Source organism: Globicephala melas, chromosome 3 (assembly GCF_963455315.2).
Source record: "Globicephala melas chromosome 3, mGloMel1.2, whole genome shotgun sequence".
In the NCBI taxonomy this organism is placed as follows: domain Eukaryota; kingdom Metazoa; phylum Chordata; class Mammalia; order Artiodactyla; family Delphinidae; genus Globicephala; species Globicephala melas.
Genome location: NC_083316.1, coordinates 159,341,245 through 159,358,734, shown reverse-complemented (window position 1 = coordinate 159,358,734; position 17,490 = coordinate 159,341,245). Strand labels below are relative to the sequence as shown.

Below are 17,490 nucleotides of genomic sequence, written 5' to 3'. Positions count from 1 at the left end.
CACTGGAGATTGAGGGTTCAGCTCAGCGGTCCTCACCTCCAGCCAGCTTTGGAAAGCCTACCAAGTGTTTACTTCTCATGTTCTAGTCATGCAGACCCAGGGTAAAAACAGCTGCTGGAGTACCAGCCTTTGTGCCTATATTCTAGCCAGATGGTAGTTCCTGGAAATGGCACACCTCACTACTGCTAGTGTCACATGCCCATCCCTAGGTTAAAAGGAGGCTGCGAAACTTCTGGGTACCATCTAGATATGGAGATTCCTCTTACTGAGGAAGGAGAGAAGGAATATTTAGGAATTTCTGCCAGAAAGCACAGGGTTAATGAAATCAACTAGGGAAACATAAAGAAAAACTTGGCCTGGCCCCCCAAAATACACCTTAAACATCAGAAAGTACCCTGAGGAAAAAAGTATTTGCAATATATGTAGATTTTTTTCAGGCTTTTGCCCCACATACCTGAGCTTTTTTTTCGGGGGGTGGGGTGGGTGCACACCACATGGCTTGCAGCATCTTAGCTCCGCGACCAGGGATTGAACCCGGGTCCCAGAGGTGAAAGTGCGGAGTCCTAACCACCTGACTGCCAGGGAATAACGATGCCAGAGCTTTTAAAAAGTGGTTCAACTTCGTAAGATTTTTTTCTTTCATATAAACGACTTTTGTATCAGGGCAGAAGGCTTTCGCATAAGGAAAAGCAAATTCAAATCCTAAGATGTGGTTTTTTTCAGCCACCGGCTTGCTAACCCAAGTTGTGGGCAAGGCTGGAGGAAAACATGACCCCTTCTTATTAAGTGCTGTTGAGAATGAACTGGTACATCCGTGGAAGACATTTTGGCAGAGTTAACATCAAAAATTTGACCCAGCATTGCCAGACCCAGGACTTTACCCCACGTGGTGCAGATACAGGTCATCACCACTCTTCTCAGACTTACTTAACTCCTCCTGGTGACGCAGTGACACACATGGTCCCTGCCCTCTCAGACTCAGTCTGGTGGGGGACAGAAACCCAATGGTTTACAGTCTTCAGTGAGGCAGTGATGATCTGTGGAGAGTAGTCTAGGCACAGCGCTCAGCAAGTGCAAAGGCCCGGGAGGTGGGAAAGAAGCACCGGTGTCGGAACAGGAAAAGCAGCCAGCAAGGACCCAGGGCCTGTCTTTCCCATGAGAATGGCTGGCTGTGCCTGAGCCCTGCCTCGGGCACCTCTCCAAGAACAGGTGGGGTCTGAAGTGAGCTGGTTTTCTGGAAACCACCCAGGATCATCCTGCCAACTAGCCCCACCGCCACAGGTGGGGAAGGGGAGACTGTGCCCCTATCCAGGACCACCCTCCAGGACTGGTTGCTCTCCCCGCCCCCTCAACTACCCCTCTGTGCCTCAGCTTCTTCCCAATCGACGGCTCTCTGGAACACAAGGCAGGTCCTCGTTGACCTGTGTATCCACCACCTGCAGAGTAGTGACTCCCTAAGGCCTGTCAACTGAGCAGATCGGGTCAGTGTCCAGACCTTCTGAAGAGGACACTCAAGGTTCAAAGGGCCAGGGTTGCCCAGGGTGACACACCAAGGACAGATGTTCCCAACATCTGAGCGCTTAGCTGTGCCTCAGCCTCCTGGCTGAGGAGCTCAGGCCAGGGTGGGATTAGCTTCATGCCTGGAATTCCAGGAGACAGATGCCCACTGTGAAACCTTGACCTCCTTGGGCAGGATTAGGACAGCTTCATTCAAGGGGCCTCCAGCTGGCGAAGGGGAAACAAGCTAGCACAGCAGGCTCATGACCCTCTTGGACGCCCCCTTGTGCCTGCTGTGAGGATCCTGACCAGGGTTGTAGGCTGGGTGGGGAAGGCCACACACAGAATGAAACCAACCCCATCAACCTGATCTCCCCCAGGGTGCAGCTGTCATCTCACCACCACAGAAATGGGGGGCGGCGGGGGGAGGCACAGAGCTGAGAACTGTGTCTAACAAGGCAGGTAAGAAAGATCTGGGGGCCAAACCTGTGGCCATACAGCATACCCCGAAGCTCACAGCACAGAGCTGCCTGCTGGCACCGAGAGCTGAGGGGGGCAGGGGCTGGCCATTCCTAGAGCTCCCCTTCTGGAGAACCCAATGTCAGGGTCCTACTCGAGGAGAGGACTCCTCCCAGAGCACTCACAGCTTGGCTGCACCCTTTTGAGTTCTGCAGGGTGTGCAAAGAAAACAACTGTATCTGAGCGCCCGGTTTTCCCAGCGAGTTTTATTTGGGCAGACCTGGGGACAGGGAGGTCCTGCATCTAAAAGAAGGTGTTGGGCCTCTTGGTGGTGAAGCGTGGCTTGTGCTGGCGACGGAGGACCCGGTGGGGCAGTGGGAATTTGATCTTGGAGTCCTGTAATAAGAAAAGGCAGGCAAGGGGGTTGTGGGGAGGCTCTTAACCTTGTCTCCCAGGGACCACTGAGGTGTGGCCACCCCCACTGGGCTCCTGCGTCAAACCCGGTGCTTTACTGCATCTCCCAAGTCTGGAGGAGCTGCCTGCCCAGCAGGGCCCCGAGGGCACTCACGTGGAACTGCTTGACTGCTGGCCGGCGGCACTTGCTGGCTGCGATCTCCTCTACCTTCATGATCTGGATCGAGTGGGCCCGGGCACGGTGCCGGGCGCCCATGTCTCGGTCTACAAGGATCAGGAATGGGGGCACTTGGGGAACAAGTGGCCACAGCACCTGGTCCCAGCAGGTACTGGCTACCGAGTGTGTAGAACCTCCAAATTCACTTTGAGGGGCATGGCTGCAGGCCCCCAAAGGCGACAAGATCCACTTGCTGTTAGCACCTCTGTTTAAACTGCTGTTACAAGAAACAGCAGTTCTTGGGTTTAGGTGCTTGGTCTCTGGTCCTGGTAGGTGACCCACCCTGGGAGCACCTGGGTCTGCGAATGGCAGGTCCCAACACTGGACAGGGGCTGGATTAGGTTCTGAGCGGCAGTTGCCTCTACACAAGGGGCTGACCTCAAACCTCAAGGAGGTTCCAGATGCAGTTGGTGGTGGGCGACTGAACCAGCTCAGGAACGACTCGAGTACCCTCCCTCCAATCTCCTAAGTCCCCTTGCTGCCAAGGTTCCAGAAAAAGGTGTGCTTGGGGCATCCTCTCCACTCCTCCTGCCCCCAAAGCAACACCTCCTGTGCCTCCCGTCACCATCCCTGGGACTCCCACCTGCCCCCAAGGAAGCTCTTGCGTTTGTCCTGCCTCAGTCTGGCAGGAAGGATGCCAGACTGAGCCGCAAGTGCCTGCCCTGTGAGCCTAAAGGAGGGACCCGGTGGCTTACAGCACTGGGTGACAGCGCCGGCTGTGGTCAGGTCCCGGTACTCCCGGTACATGTTGTGGGTGCCACTGCGGGAGTCATAGCGCAGCCAGATGCCGAAGTTCTTCACCCGCAGGGGAGATTTTTCGAACACCTGCCAAACAGAGGAGACCAGCTGAGGCGAGAGCAGCAAGTGAGCTTCAATCAGACCCCCTCCATCCCCGAACCTCTGCTCCCGCCCCGCCCTGCCGCTCCAAAGGACAGCCCAGCCCCCAGGCCTCTCTTGCCTGTTTCCCAGTCCCTGCACCTTCAGACATCTGAGGGGAAACGTGCTGTGCAAGGGGAGTTCCCATGGCAACAGCACGGGTGCAGAGCAGTCCAGGCTGAGATGCTTCCCCCATGGGGACCAACACAGCTCTAGACCACCCCTCAACACAACTCTCCTGGGACCATCTGGCCAAAAACCATCTGCTGCCCAACGCAGCCTCACAGTGCAGAGTCCAGCATCTCCCCCACCCCTTTCCAGATGAGGCCCAGCCTCAACCAAGGGGTCCCAGCAGGCCTTCCCTGGGCCTTGGGCTTTCTCATTAGGAAAAGGGCACCGAGCCACCTATTCCATCCCAACCTAGGGCCTGAAGAGCACAAGGGAACAGGCCAGAGTTTGTAAAGTCTGCTAACTCTGTGGGGTGACAGATGCCCCATGGGAGGATGTAAATCCTCTCCGGATCCCACCCAGCCTCAAACACCCCATACCTGTCCACAGTAGACAATTTCCCCTAAAGACTTCTTCATCTTCTTCAGCTGAGATACAAAGTACCAGAAGCGGGACTTGGCAACAACATGGTTAGGCGCAAAGATCCGCATGCGATAGAGGGGTGGCGTGCGGCACTTGGGGGTCGGCAGGCAGCGCCCCACCACCTTGTATTCTCGAAGCTGAAAGAGAAACGGGGGTGAGGTGGGGCCGGCACCCAAAGCCCAGAGGTAACTGTGGAGACTCACTCTGCTCCCCTTCCCAAGCCCGTTGACAACTGGATCAGGGGACGGAGAAGGGCAAGTCCCACCCCAGGGCCTCCGTGCGAAATCTGGCTGACTGTGGGTCATGCCACTGTCTGAACCTTCCACATAAAAGGGAGTGAGAGTGGGGAGGATTAACCAAGGTGCCTGTGTGCCCTTGGCCCTGGCTCAGGAAAGCTGGGTGAGCGTCGCAACCGCTCCCTTCCTCTCCCTTTCTATGGGCTGGCCTGGAACAGTCAAGCTGTCTCCTTCCTCCAGAGCATCTCGGCAGCTCACAATTAACTTGCCAAGATCCTCTTTCATTCCAGACCCCAGAGACAGTAACCAGCCTGGGATCTCACAGCCAACTCCAGGCAGAACCAGGACAAGAATCCAGTTCCCTGACCAGCTCTGGGCTCCCTGCTCTGCTGTCATGACTTGCAGCTGCCTCAGTTTTCCCAGCTGCTGTCCAAGGGGTTTGGACTCCCAAGTGTAAGCTCCCTGTTTACACAGATGCAAAAGGTGAAGATGGCTGCCAGGTCCAAATCCTGTGCTATACTAGAAAGGAACCATCTCCATAAGATGACCCGTCACCATTTTACTAATATCAATAGAAAATAACTCCAAACCTCACAAACTCGGTTCCTATTTCTGTCAACCTGACTCATCGGCCTCGCGGACCACCCATTCAGGAAGGGATACCGATGCGGTCGGTCCCTTTTCCAGTGTGGAAACTGGGGCTGGAAAGCTGAAAATGACCCACCCATACTGTTTCTCCCCAGGGCCTACTCTTCCATCTCTGTGCTATTAACACTCTCTGATTTTGCCCAGTACTCTCCACAGCGATAAGGCTCGCACTCTCCATGTCAGCTCGAACTTATAATAAATTTCTTCTATTTCTCTCACAGCCATGCCAGGAGAAACAGAATTCTATTGCCCTCCCCCCCACCCCGCCCTCCCACCACCCTGTCCACTTTGCTGACGAGGAAACTGAGGCTCGGAAGCTCGATGAGGTCCCGCGGCGCGTGTTTCCACGCCGTGCAACTTGTCCCTTCCCCTGGAAAGGAGACTCGGCCTCCCCGATCCCCGAGCCGGCCAGGGCCATGCGCCGGCCTCCCCACGCGGCTCCCGCAGTGGCCGCCATGTTGGCTGCAACTGGGGACGGCGGCGCGCGGGACCTAGCCGGAACAAGCACTTCCCGCGTGCCCCATGCCTCCTCCCGTGGCCCACGATTCGGTCCGCTTCGCGTTTCCCAACTCCCTGCCCCACCGCGATTGTCTTACCGTGCCCGAGGCCTTCATTGCGCCCTATACACGCTCGCCGCCACCCTCGAAAAGGAAGTGACCGGCCTCGCGCAGCCGCTCATCTCGACTTCGTGGACGGAAGTCCCCCCCATTCGATGCCGCGAACCCATTGGCTCGTCGGCCCCGCGCTCAATAAGATCTGCTTCTTCATTGGCTCCAGATCCACCAAACTCTCTCAGCCCGGCCTCCGTTTGCGGCGAGACTACAACTCCCAAGACCGGGGGAGATTAGCACTCCTGTTCAAACGCGACGTAAGGGAGCGTCGGCGCGCGCGCATGCCGGGCGTTGTAGATACGCCGGGAGGTCTCGGTGGCCAGTTCCGGGTTCCACTTATCGGGGAGCCTTATGTAGGTAGAAGCGGACCTAGGGTGGTCCAGGGGCTATGATGAGGTCGCGGCGCTTCTTCCCACTCCGGGTCTCTTTTCTCCCGGAGGTGTGTTAACGGAGTTCTCGAGTTCTCTTCTGTTAAATGGGAATAATACTGGTGTTTTTCCTCCTAGAAATGTTACAATAATGAGATAAAATAGGGCTTCTCTGGTGGCGCAGTGTTTAAGAATCCACCTGCCAATGCAGGAGACACGGGTTCAAGCCCTGGTCCGGGAAGATCCCACATGCCGCGGAGCATCTAAGCCCGTGCACCACAACTACTGAGCCTGCGCTCTAGAGCCTGCGAGCCACGACTACTGAACCCGCGTGCCACAACTACTGAAGCCCGTGTACCTAGAGCCCGTGCTCCGCAACAAGAGACGCCACCGCAATTAGAAGGCTGCGCACCTCAATGAAGAGTAGCCCCTGCTCGCCACAACTAGAGAAAGCCCGCGCGCAGCAATGAAGATCCAACACAACCAAAAATAAACTAAAAAAAAAAAAAAAGAAAAATTAGATAAACTAAAAAAAAAGTAAAACGCCAGGGACAGAGCGATTAACAATCGCTAACGTTCATTAAGAGATGGAGTGGTAGTTATTATTATTATGGAGGGGTGTCTGATTTGTGTTTCATAGTAGCAGATATTCAAACCCCATCTGCTTGCTTCCAGTACAGATCCTGGGGCAGCGGGGGACGGGGGGGTGGGGCGGGGCGGGGGGAGGCGCTAGAACTGATCAAGGTGCAGCCCCACCTTTGAGGGGCTCCTGGCTTAGCAATTTGTTGGGGCAAAAAGAGGCTCTCCTGGAGGGGAAACGGAGAATGGAAAAGGAAAGAACTCACCATGTCAGGCTGTGAAGAAAAGCAAAGAGGAAAGAGGGTAAATTGGAGGGTTTATTTTAGGAGGGAGGGCTCTTGGAGGAGGTGACAAATGAGCCCAATTAGAATTTTTTTTTATTAAGTAAAAAATTAATAATGGCTTAATTAAGATATAGTTCACATGCCATACAATTCACACATTTAAATTGTACAATTCAATGGTTTTTTAAATTGCATTTACAGATATATATGTGTGTATGTATATATATATATACATATACACATATGGATACATATGGATACATATGGATATATATATATATATATACACACGCACACAGTTGTGCAACATCACCGTAAAATTTAGAACATTTCCATAATCCCCCAAAGAAGCCCCTTACCCTTAGCAGTCACTTTCCATTCTCTCCCCCTTCCCCAGCCCAGGGGTACTAAGAATCTACTTTCTATCTCTATGGATTTCCCTATTCTAGACATTTTACATAATTGGAATCATACAAAGTGAGATCTTTTGTGATTGGCTTCTTTCACTTAGCATATATTTTCAAGGTTCATTCACATTATACCATGGATCAGTACTTCATTTCTTTTTATGGCTGAATAATATTCTATTGTGTAGATATATTTTGTTCATCCATTCTTCAGTTGATGGACATTTTCGTGGTTTCCACTTTTTGGCTATTGTAAATAATGACAGTTGCGTGCAAATCTTTGTGTCAATGTATGTTTTAATTTCTCTTAGGTATTGCTAGAGGTGGAATTGCTGGGTCACATGGTAATTCTATGTTTAACTGCCAGAGTATTTTATAAAATTCCTGCATCATTTTACATTCCCATCAGTAATGTGTGAGGGCTCCAAGTTCACTTCCTCACTGACGCTTTTAATTATTTGTCTTTTATTATAACCATCCTAGTGGGTGTGAAGTGGTATCTCATTGTATTTTTTATTTGCTTTTCCCTGATGACTAATGATATTGGGCATCTTTTCCTGTGCTTATTGGCCATATGTATATCTTCTTCGGAGAAATGTCTATTCAAATTCTTTGCCCATTTTTAAATTGAGTGGTTTTTTAAAAAAATAATTGAGTTTTAAGTGTTGTTCATATATTCTAGAGATTCATAGTTTCTTATCAGATATATGATTTGCAAATTTTTTTTCATTCTGTGGGTTAACGTTTCACTGTCTTGATGGAGTCCTTTGAAGCACAAAAGTTTTTAATTTTGAAGTCCAACTTATCTATTTTTTCTTTTGCTGCTTGTGCTTGTGATGTTATGTCTAAGAAACTACTGCCTAATACAGAGTTATGTTTATTTCTATGTTTTCTTCTAATACTTTTATAATTTTAGCTCTTATATTTAGGCTTTTGATCCATTTTGAGTTAATTTTATGTGTGATATGAAACAACGGTCCAACTTCATTCTTTCACATGTGGATATTCAGTTGTTCCAGCACCATTTGTTGAAAAGATTATTCTTTCCCCTTTGAATTGTCTTGTCAAAGATAAATGTGTTTATTTCTGGATTCTTAATTTTATTCCATTGATCTATATATCCACCTTTATGCCGGTACCACATTGTTTTGATTGCTGTAGCTTTGTAGTAAGTTTTGAACTGGGAAGTGTGAATTCTACAGTTTTGATCTTGTTTTTCAAGATCAAAAAAGCTATTTGGGGTCCCTTAGATTTTCATATGAAGTTTAGGATTAACTTATCAATTTCTGCAAAGAAGCCAGCTGGGATTTTGACAGGGATTGTTTTGAATCTGTAGATCAATTGGGGGAGTGTTGTCACCTTAACAATAGTACATCTGCCATTTTACTTTTTGTTTTTCTATGTGTCCTACGTCTTTTTTGTCTTTCCTCTATTCTTCCTTTACTGCTTTCCTTCTTTTTTTCCCCAGTTTTATTGAGATATAGTTGACACATAACACTGTATTAGTTTCAGGTGTACAGTATAAGGATTTGATATACGTATATATTGTGAAATGATCACTACAATAAGTTTCGTTAACACATCCATTACCTGACATAGTTACAGTTTTTTTCCCTTGTGTTGAGAACTTTTAAGATCTATTCTCTCAGCAAATTTCAAATATACAATACAGTATTGTTAACTATAGTCATCATGCTGTACGTTACATCCCCAGAACTTATTTATCTTGTCACTGGAAGTTTGTACCTTTTGACTCCCTTCACCCATCTCCCCTACCCCACCCCCACCTCTGGCAACCACCAATCTATTCTGTTTCTATGAGTTCATTTTTTTTAGATTCCACATATAAATGGAACCTATGTGTGGTATCTACACGTAAGTGGGGATCATACAGTATTTGTTTTTCTCTGTGTGACTTATTTCACTAAGCATAATACCCTCAAGGTCCATCCATGTTGTTGGAAATAGCAGGATTTCCTTCTTTTCAATGGCTAATAGTCCCTTGTATACATATTCCACATTTTGTTTATACAGTCATCTGTTGATGAACACATAGGTTGCTTCCATGTCCTAGCTATTGTAAATAATGCTGCAATGAAATGGGAGTGCAAATATCTTTTTGAGTGAGTGTTATTGTTTTCCGTCAGTTAAATATACAGAGGTGGAATTGCTGGATCATATGGTAGTTCTAATTTTAATTTTTTTTAGGAACCTCCATACTGTTTTCCATAGTGACTTCATCAATTTACATTTCTACCAACAGTGCAAGAGGGTTCCTTTTTCTCCATATTCTCACCTCCAATTGTTATCTCTTGTCTTCTTTTTTTTGGGGGGGCGCACAGCAGGCATGTGCTATCTTAGTTCCCTGACCATGGATCGAACCCACACCCCCTGCAGTGGAAGCACGGAGTTTTAACCGCTAGACTGCCAGAGAAGTCCCACTCTTGTCTTTTTGATGCTAGCCATTTTAACAGGTGTGAAGTGGTATTTCACTTTTTTTAAATAATTAATTAATTAATTTGGCTGCGTTGGGTCTTCGTTGCTAAGCGTGGGCTTTCTCTAGTTGCGGTGAGCGGGGGCTACTCTTCGTTGAGGTGAGTGGGCTTCTCATTGTGGTGGCTTCTCTTGTTGCAGAGCACGGGCTCTAGGTGCGTGGGCTTCAGTAGTTGTGGCACACGGGCTCAGTAGTTGTGGCTTGCGGGCTCTAGAGCGCAGGCTCAGTAGTTGTGGCGCACAGGCTTAGTTGCTCCACGCATGTGGGATCTTCCAGGACCTGAGCTCGAACCCGTGTCCCCTGCATTGGCAGGTGGATTCTTAACCACTGTGCCACCAGGGAAGCTCTAGCTTGCCTCTTTATTGGCTTTTGAGCAGCGAGCAGCCAGACTGCAATTTCAGTAACATTACTACCTGGTGTCATTTCCTGACTTCAATACAGCTTTGTTCCTCTCATCTCCTTTGCGCTATTACTGACAAATATATTACATTTCTACATGTTATAGGCCCACAAATAAAATTAATATATATTTTTATACACCCGCTTTTTAAAATCAGATGAGAGAAAAGGAGAAGAAATATGCCTGTATGCTGTGTTTTATAATTACAGAATTACCTTTATCTGTGCTCTTTAATTTTTTTGTATATATTCCAATTAATGCTTTCCCCCCCCCCGCATTTTGGGGTCTTTCTGTGCTGAAGAAGTCGTGAGCCCAACATGGGAAGGAGATTAGTTAGTCCATGTCTTCCAGGTGGATACTTAGGTTGTGAAAACTGGGAAACTTGGCCGGAGAACATGATGGAGGAAGGGCGGTCAGGGCATCAGTCCTACACCCTCCTGGCTCTGGCCCCTTGCTTGGGCCGTCCGACAGGCGAGAGGCGACTCCACCCGAACAGCGCTGCCGCAAGTGTCCACCAGGTGGCAGCAGAGCCTTTGCCCGTCTTTGCCGGGTCGCGGCCCATAGCCGGGGACATCTGTGTGGAATAGGCACAGGTTCGAATCCCACCCAATATGTCCTGGCACATCACTGCTCTGGGCCTCAGTTTCCCTATCCGTAAGGTGAGGTTAATAATAGTCCCGAGCTCTTAGGATTGTTAGGAGTTTTAAATGGCATATAATTGTTTGGACTGGGGTGGCAGGGGCTCTGCCTTTGCTGGCTGTGCCCTTCCCACTGTGCCTGAACTCTAGGCCTCGGTTTCCCCAGGCTGTGGGGAGGGAACAGGCGGTGGAAAGAGGTCCTGGAGCCTGAGGCACAAATCAAGTCCTGGGAGGGCAGGAGAGGGTCCAGAGAAAGGGAAGTAAGAAGGACAGGGGAGGAGAAGGGAAAGGGGAGGAGGATGAAGTAGAGAGGGAGGGTCACAGGCAGAGCCCTGGTCTTGGGACCTGGCGCTTCTATCTCCAAAGCCTGGGTCAGGGTGACCCCTGCAGCTAGGAGGAGGAACGAACGTGTGGGGTGTGTGTGTGTGTTCTGCCTAAAAAGCTTTTTTTTGGGGGGGGGGCATTTTGGTCCTGCCTGGCAAGTTTTGCCATGGTCTCCGCCGCGCCCCGACCCACCCTTTTGCGCCTGCGCACCCCTCCCGGCTCCCCCACCTCGCGCCACGCAGGAACCCGAGCCGGATAAGCTGGTGCTGGACCGAGGATCTCAAGCCAGGCGTCCCTCTGTTTCTGTCATCACCATTCAATTAGGTGCAGCCAGGTTCCTGGTTCGAGAGGCGGCCCCTGAGCACCTGGGAGCAGTTTGTTAATCCAGGCTTCTGGGGTGCACCGCGGCTTGCATCACCAAGTAGCCCCTCCTATCTTGACGGTCACCTTCGGAGCTCCCCTATCTTGCCCACCCACTTCTCCATCTCGGCTACTGGCACCTCCATCCTTCCAGAGCCCGGCTGGCAGGAGTTCTGCTCCTTTCTTTTTGTCCCCAAAACGTCCCCAAGCCATCCACTCCCTTGTACCCCAGGTGCCACCCCATCCTGGCCCTAGCCTCCTGCCCCCTCCTCTCCTGTCCCCAATTGTCCCTGCTCCCAACTTCCTAAGGCTCCTCCGCCAAATTCATTCATTCATTCATTCATTCATTCACCAGTGCTTACTGTGTATCGGGAGCTGGGACACAGCCCTGACAAGGTTAACCAAAAACTCCAGCCCTGGGGGAGCTGACACACTAATGGGGGAAATGGACAAAAACAAGATAAATAAGAAAAATGCATGCCACAGCAGAGCATGGTGTGTGCTAGGGAGAAAAATTAAGTGAGGAAGGTGCTCTATGTGGGCTCCGTGCAGCTAACACCCCCAACCCACGCCCAGGGACCAAACCCGCATTTCTCTTTCTCAGCCTAATTTGGGGTGGGGGAGTCCTAGGGCGTTGTGAGGTGGGGAAGCAAAGCAAGCTGGAGGCTCCACTTCCCCCAGCTTCAATTTTCCCATCTGTAAATGGGAATCACAGTGCACACCTCTGAGGTTGTTTTGAGGATTAAAGGAATTATTATGTGTCAAAAGCCTCAGTGGGGGGCTTCCCTAGTGGCACAGTGGTTAAGAATCTGCTTGCCAATGCAGGGGACGTGGGTTCAATCCCTGGTCCGGGAAGATCCCACATGCTTGGAGCAAGTGAGCCTGTGCACCACAACTACTGAAGCACGCGCGCCTAGAGCCCGTGCTCCGCAACAAGAGAAGCCACCACAATGAGAAGCCCGCGCACCATGGGAACAAGTTGTTTATGTTTCCCTGCAAAGAGAGTCTTCACCAATACGAGGAAATCTTCATTGTCTCTTCTCTTTCTATACAAACTGAAGCTTCCTGCCCAGACTTCCTGCACCTTGCTTTTTCCCTCACAGAATATCTGGGAGGTCTTCCCACACTGTCAGCATTGGGGCTACCTTATTCTTTTGCATATCTGCATAATATTTCATGCTGAGAATGGCCATTCTCTATTCAGTGAATCCCCTGTGGCTGGACATCTAGGTTGTTTCCAACTGATTGCTGTTATAAGAGTGCTTTGATGAATAAATAACACTGCATAGGTATCATTCCTGGAAGGCTTATTTGCTAGAAGGAGAATTGCTGGGTTTCAGGGCGATTTCTTCAGCTTCGTCTGGTCCCTTCCATTGGGCTGGGTCATTTCCATTTTTTTTTTTTGGCTGTGCTACACGGCTTGTAGGATCTTAGTTCCCCAACCAGGGATCAAACCCACAGCAGTGGAAACGAGGAGTCCTAACCACTGGACCACCAGGGAATTCCCTCATTTCCACTCTTGACAGAGCAAACGAGAATTTGTTCCTGCAGACCCTCAAGAATACACCAAGTTCTCACACTTTTCATCTGTGATGGTCTGACAGGTGGGAAACGGCCCCTTGGTATTCCTTCCTCCCTACCACCCATCTTTTCGGCTTGACTGAAGTATAATTGGAGTCCACAAAATTGCATTTATTTAAAATGCACACTTTACATAGTTTTGACAAGTGTGTAAATCTATGAAATCATGACTTCGATCAAGATCATGAACACCGGGCTTCCCAGGTGGTGCAGTGGTTGAGAATCGGCCTGCCAATGCAGGGGACACGGGTTCGAGCCCTGGTCCAGGAAGATCCCACATGTGCGGAGCAACTAAGCCCGTGTACCACAACTACTGAGCCTGTGCTCTAGAGCCTGCAAGCCACAACTACTGAACCCACGTGCCACAACTACTGAAGCCCGCGCGCCTAGAGCCCGTGCTCCACAACGAGAAGCCACTGCAATGAGAAGCCCGCACCCTGCAACGAAGAGTAGCCCCCGCTCGCTGCAACTAGAGAAAGCCCGCATGCAGCAACGAAGACCCAACAACGAAGACCCAATGCAGCCAAAATAAATTTATTAAAAAAAAAAAATCATGAACGCCATCCCCCACAGTGTCCTGCACCCCTTTGCTGTGCTTTTTCTCCACTTTCATCCCCAGGCAACCCTGATCTACTTTCTGTCACTGAGATGAGTTTGCACAGTCCAAAATTTTATATGGAAGCTTCGTGCTTGTCTTCTCTCACACAGCATCACGATTCAGAGATTGTTCCATGTCATTGTTTGTATCAATAGTTCATTCCCTTTTTTCGCTGTGTTGTATTGCACTGGATGGCTGGACCACAGCTTGTTCATTCACTCACCTGCTGATGAACTTTTAGGTTGTTTTCCGTTTAAGACCATTACAAATAAAGCTTCGATGAATGGTGGAATACAAGGCCTTGCACGGACATCCATTTTATTTTCTCTAAATACCTAGGAGTGGAATGACTGGGTCAGAGTGTAATTCTATGTTCAGCTTTAAGAAACCGCCAAACTCTTTTCCACAGTGGCTGCATCATTTTGCGTTCCCACCAGCAATGCATTGTCAACACTTGTTATTGTCTGTCTTTTAAAATTTTTCCCATTCTAGTGGGTGTGAGGTGGTATCTTCATGTGGTTTTGATTTGCGTTTCCCTGATGGCTAGCAATGTTGAGCATCTTTTCATGTGCTTGTTGGCCATTCATACGTCCTCTTTGGTGAAGTGTCTGTTCAAATCTGTTGCCCAATTTCTTATTGAGTTGTTTGTCTTTTATTATTGAGTTGTTAGAGTTATTGATATATTCTGGATACAGGTATTTTGTTTATTTAATATATGCATTGCAAATATTTTCTCCTGATCTATGTCTTGCCTTTCTGTTTTCTCAGTGGTGTCTTTTAAAAAGATTTTTTTTTCTTTTTAAGATTTTTTTTTGATGTGGACCATTTTTAAAGTCTTTATTAAATTTGTTACAATATTGCTTCTGTTTTATGTTTTGGTGTTTTGGCCATGAGGCATGTGGGATCTTAGCTCCCTGACCAGGGATTGAACCCACACCCCCTGCATTGGAAGGCGAAGTCTTAACCACTGGACCACCAGGGAAGTCCCTCTGTGTGTCTTTTGAAGAGCAAAATTATGAATTCTAACTTATCAATGTTTTCTAGCTGAGACAACTTTGCCTACCACAGTTTGCAAAAATTTTTCTTCTGTGTTTTTTTCTAGATGTCTTATACCTTTAGGTTATACATTCAGGTCTGTGATCCATTTTGAGTTAATTTTATGTATGGTGTGAGGTAAGCGTTGATGTTAATTGTTTCCCATATGATGTCTAGTTGTTCCAGTACTGTTTGTTGAAAAAACTTTCCTTTCCTCCATTTAGTTGCCTTAGTATCTGTGTCAACAATCAACTGGTTATATTTATATGAGTCCATTAGTGTAATCTATTCTGTTTTATTGATCTACCTCTCTATCTTTTCACCAATACCAAATTGTCTTGATTACTCTAGCTCTATAATAAGCCTAGAAGTCAGGTAGAATAAGTCCTCTGATTTTATCTTCTTCTTAAAAGTCACCTTGGCCCTTTGCAATTCTATATGAATTTTAAAGTCAGTGCCAGTTTCTATAAAAAAAAAATTCTGCTGAATTTAGATTGGAATTACATTGACTCTGTAGACCATTTTGGGGACAACAGATGTTTTAGTAACATTGAGTCTTCCAACCCATGAACACGGTATTTCTTTCCATTTATTTATGTATTCATGAATTTCTCTCAGCAATATCTGTAGCTTTTAGTATAACAATCTTAGACTTCTTTTGTTAGATTTATTCCTAGGTATTTTATCTTTTTGGTGTTGCTGCAAATGGCATTTAAGATTGTTTTCATTTTCAGTTGTTTCCTGCTAGTATATAAAAATTCAACTGAACTTTACACATTAATTTTTTAACTTGTGAACTTGCTAAATTCATTTATTAGTTCTAGTAGTTGTCATAGATTCCCTTGGATTTTTATATAAACAATCATATCATCTGCAAACAGGGACAAATTTACCTCCTCCTTTCCAACCTTTAAACCTTTTATTTATTTTTCTTGCCTCATTGCAATGGTTATGACCTCCAGAACAATGTTGAATAGAAGAGGTGAGAATGGGCATCCTTGTCTTTTTCCCAATCTCAGGAGGACACAATTCAGTCTTTTACATTAAGTATAATATTACCTGTAGATTTTTTTGGTAGGTATTCCTTACCAGATTGAGGAAGTTCCCATTTGCACGTGGTTTGCTAAGACTTTTTATCATGAATAGGTGTTGAATTTTATCATTTCCTGCATCCATTAAAATAATCATATGGTTTCACTATACAGTTGACCCTTGAACAACTTGGGGGGTGAGGGGTGCTGACCCCATGCATTCAAAAATCCATGCATAACTTTATATTCAGCCCTCCCTATCTGAGGGCCCACTGATTTAACCAACTGCAGAATGTGTAGTACTGTAGTACATATTTATTGAAAAAAATTTGTGTATCAGTGGACCCTCACAGTGCAACCCCATGTTATTCAAGGGTCAATCCTGCTTTTAATTTGCATTTCTCTTATTATGAGTGAGGCTGAGCATCTTTTTCTGGGTTTAACAGCCATTTGTATTTCATTTTCTGTGATTTCTGGATTCATATCCTGCTAAGTCATTGGCATTTTCTTATTGTCTTCTAGGAGTTGCTTATATTATGAAGATATTTTATCCATGACATGAGCTTACCTTTGTTTCCAGTTCCATTTGTTTATCCTTTGTATTTATGGCTTTTTGCCTCGAGAAAATTTGGGATATTTGCATCACTGAAGTTTCCAAGTTATTCTTTTTTTTAAATTTTATTTATTTATTTTTGGCTGTGTTGGGTCTTCGTTTCTGTGCGAGGGCTTTCTCTAGTTGCGGCAAGCGGGGTCCACTCTTCATCGCAGTGTGCGGGCCTCTCACTATCGCGGCCTCTTTTGTTGCAGAGCACAGGCTCCAGACGCGCAGGCTCAGTAGTTGTGGCCCACGGGCCTAGTTGCTCCGCGGCATGTGGGATCTTCCCAGACCAGGGCTCGAACCCGTGTCCTCTGCATTGGCAGGCAGATTCTCAACCACTGCGCCACCAGGGAAGCCCTCCAGTTTATTCTTGGGCAAATTCTGGGCTCTGCTTCCTGGAATCTCCTCATGGAGACGTCACATGCTCCTATCTGGGACTGGTGGTGCCACCTTTGTCCTGACTCTGTTCCCCTCCTGCTCATTCTCAACATACCACAGTGACCATAGAGTTGTCAGGGGCCTAGAGACTCACTGTTCTTCCTGGAGGGCAGGAACCTCCCTCTCAGGGCCAGGGATGGGAGTACACGTTTGCATTCTTCTCTGCTGAAGCCACCCAGGAAACGAAAGAAAAATACTATGGCTAAGCTCCCATGTAGCACTTCCTGCCACAAGCCTGCTCTGGCTCCCACTGTGCTGAGGACACACCTCATACCTCTTCCCTCCACCCACAAGGCCCCACTGATGCCTCCAAACGTCTCAGCACACCTTTTCCCTGCCACCCTGTCCTTCTCAGGAACACTGTGACCTTGCCCAGCTTCTCAGCCTTTGCCTGGGCTGTTCCTCTGCCAGAACTCCCCACGCCTCCAGATCACTCTCTGGTTAATTCTACTTGTCCTTGGATTTCAGTATCAAAGTCACTTCCTCCACGCATCCCTCCCAGACTCAGCGTTTCTCCTAGCAGCCTGGCACCGAGGGCCACTGAAACACTGATTCGATAATAGTTTATTTATTGTCATCTCCCCCACTAGACTGTTGGCTCCACCAGGCAGAGACTGGGTCTGCTCCCTCCCCTGCTGTGTCCCCAATGCCCTGCACACAGGAAGTGCCCAAGAAATGTCTGTGGGTGACTGAATTAAAGTCAACAAAATCGTACCAAAGCCATTTTTGTGCCAGGGCTTGTGACGGGATTACAGAGATGCAAGTGTCCTCTTAAATCTATCCCCAAAGCTCTACCTTCTGGGGTG

The 17,490-nt window shown here is 48.0% G+C and overlaps 1 protein-coding gene and 1 non-coding gene across 2 annotated transcripts; both read right to left on the bottom strand.

The window, feature by feature from the left end:
* Positions 1–2,194: 2,194 nt before the first annotated feature.
* Positions 2,195–5,637, bottom strand: RPL18A (ribosomal protein L18a). Its single transcript, XM_030880160.3, has 5 exons — positions 5,535–5,637; positions 4,012–4,191; positions 3,283–3,412; positions 2,525–2,634; positions 2,195–2,352 (listed from the first exon to the last, which is right to left on the bottom strand). The coding sequence occupies exons 1-5, from the start codon at positions 5,550–5,552 to the stop codon at positions 2,260–2,262; spliced, it is 531 nt and encodes a 176-aa protein (XP_030736020.1). The 5' UTR covers positions 5,553–5,637; the 3' UTR covers positions 2,195–2,259.
* LOC115865566 (small nucleolar RNA SNORA68) lies at positions 2,711–2,843 on the bottom strand. Its single transcript, XR_004044349.1, has one exon. It is a non-coding gene; the product is annotated as a small nucleolar RNA SNORA68 (small nucleolar RNA).
* Positions 5,638–17,490: the final 11,853 nt, after the last annotated feature.

Coding starts and splice junctions, on each gene's coding strand:
- RPL18A (XM_030880160.3), bottom strand. Junction 3,413..4,011: donor AAATTGTCTACTGTGGACAG/GTATGGGGTGTT, acceptor TCTGTTTGGCAG/GTGTTCGAAAAATCTCCCCT. Junction 2,635..3,282: donor CGGCGCTGTCACCCAGTGCT/GTAAGCCACCGG, acceptor TGATCCTTGTAG/ACCGAGACATGGGCGCCCGG.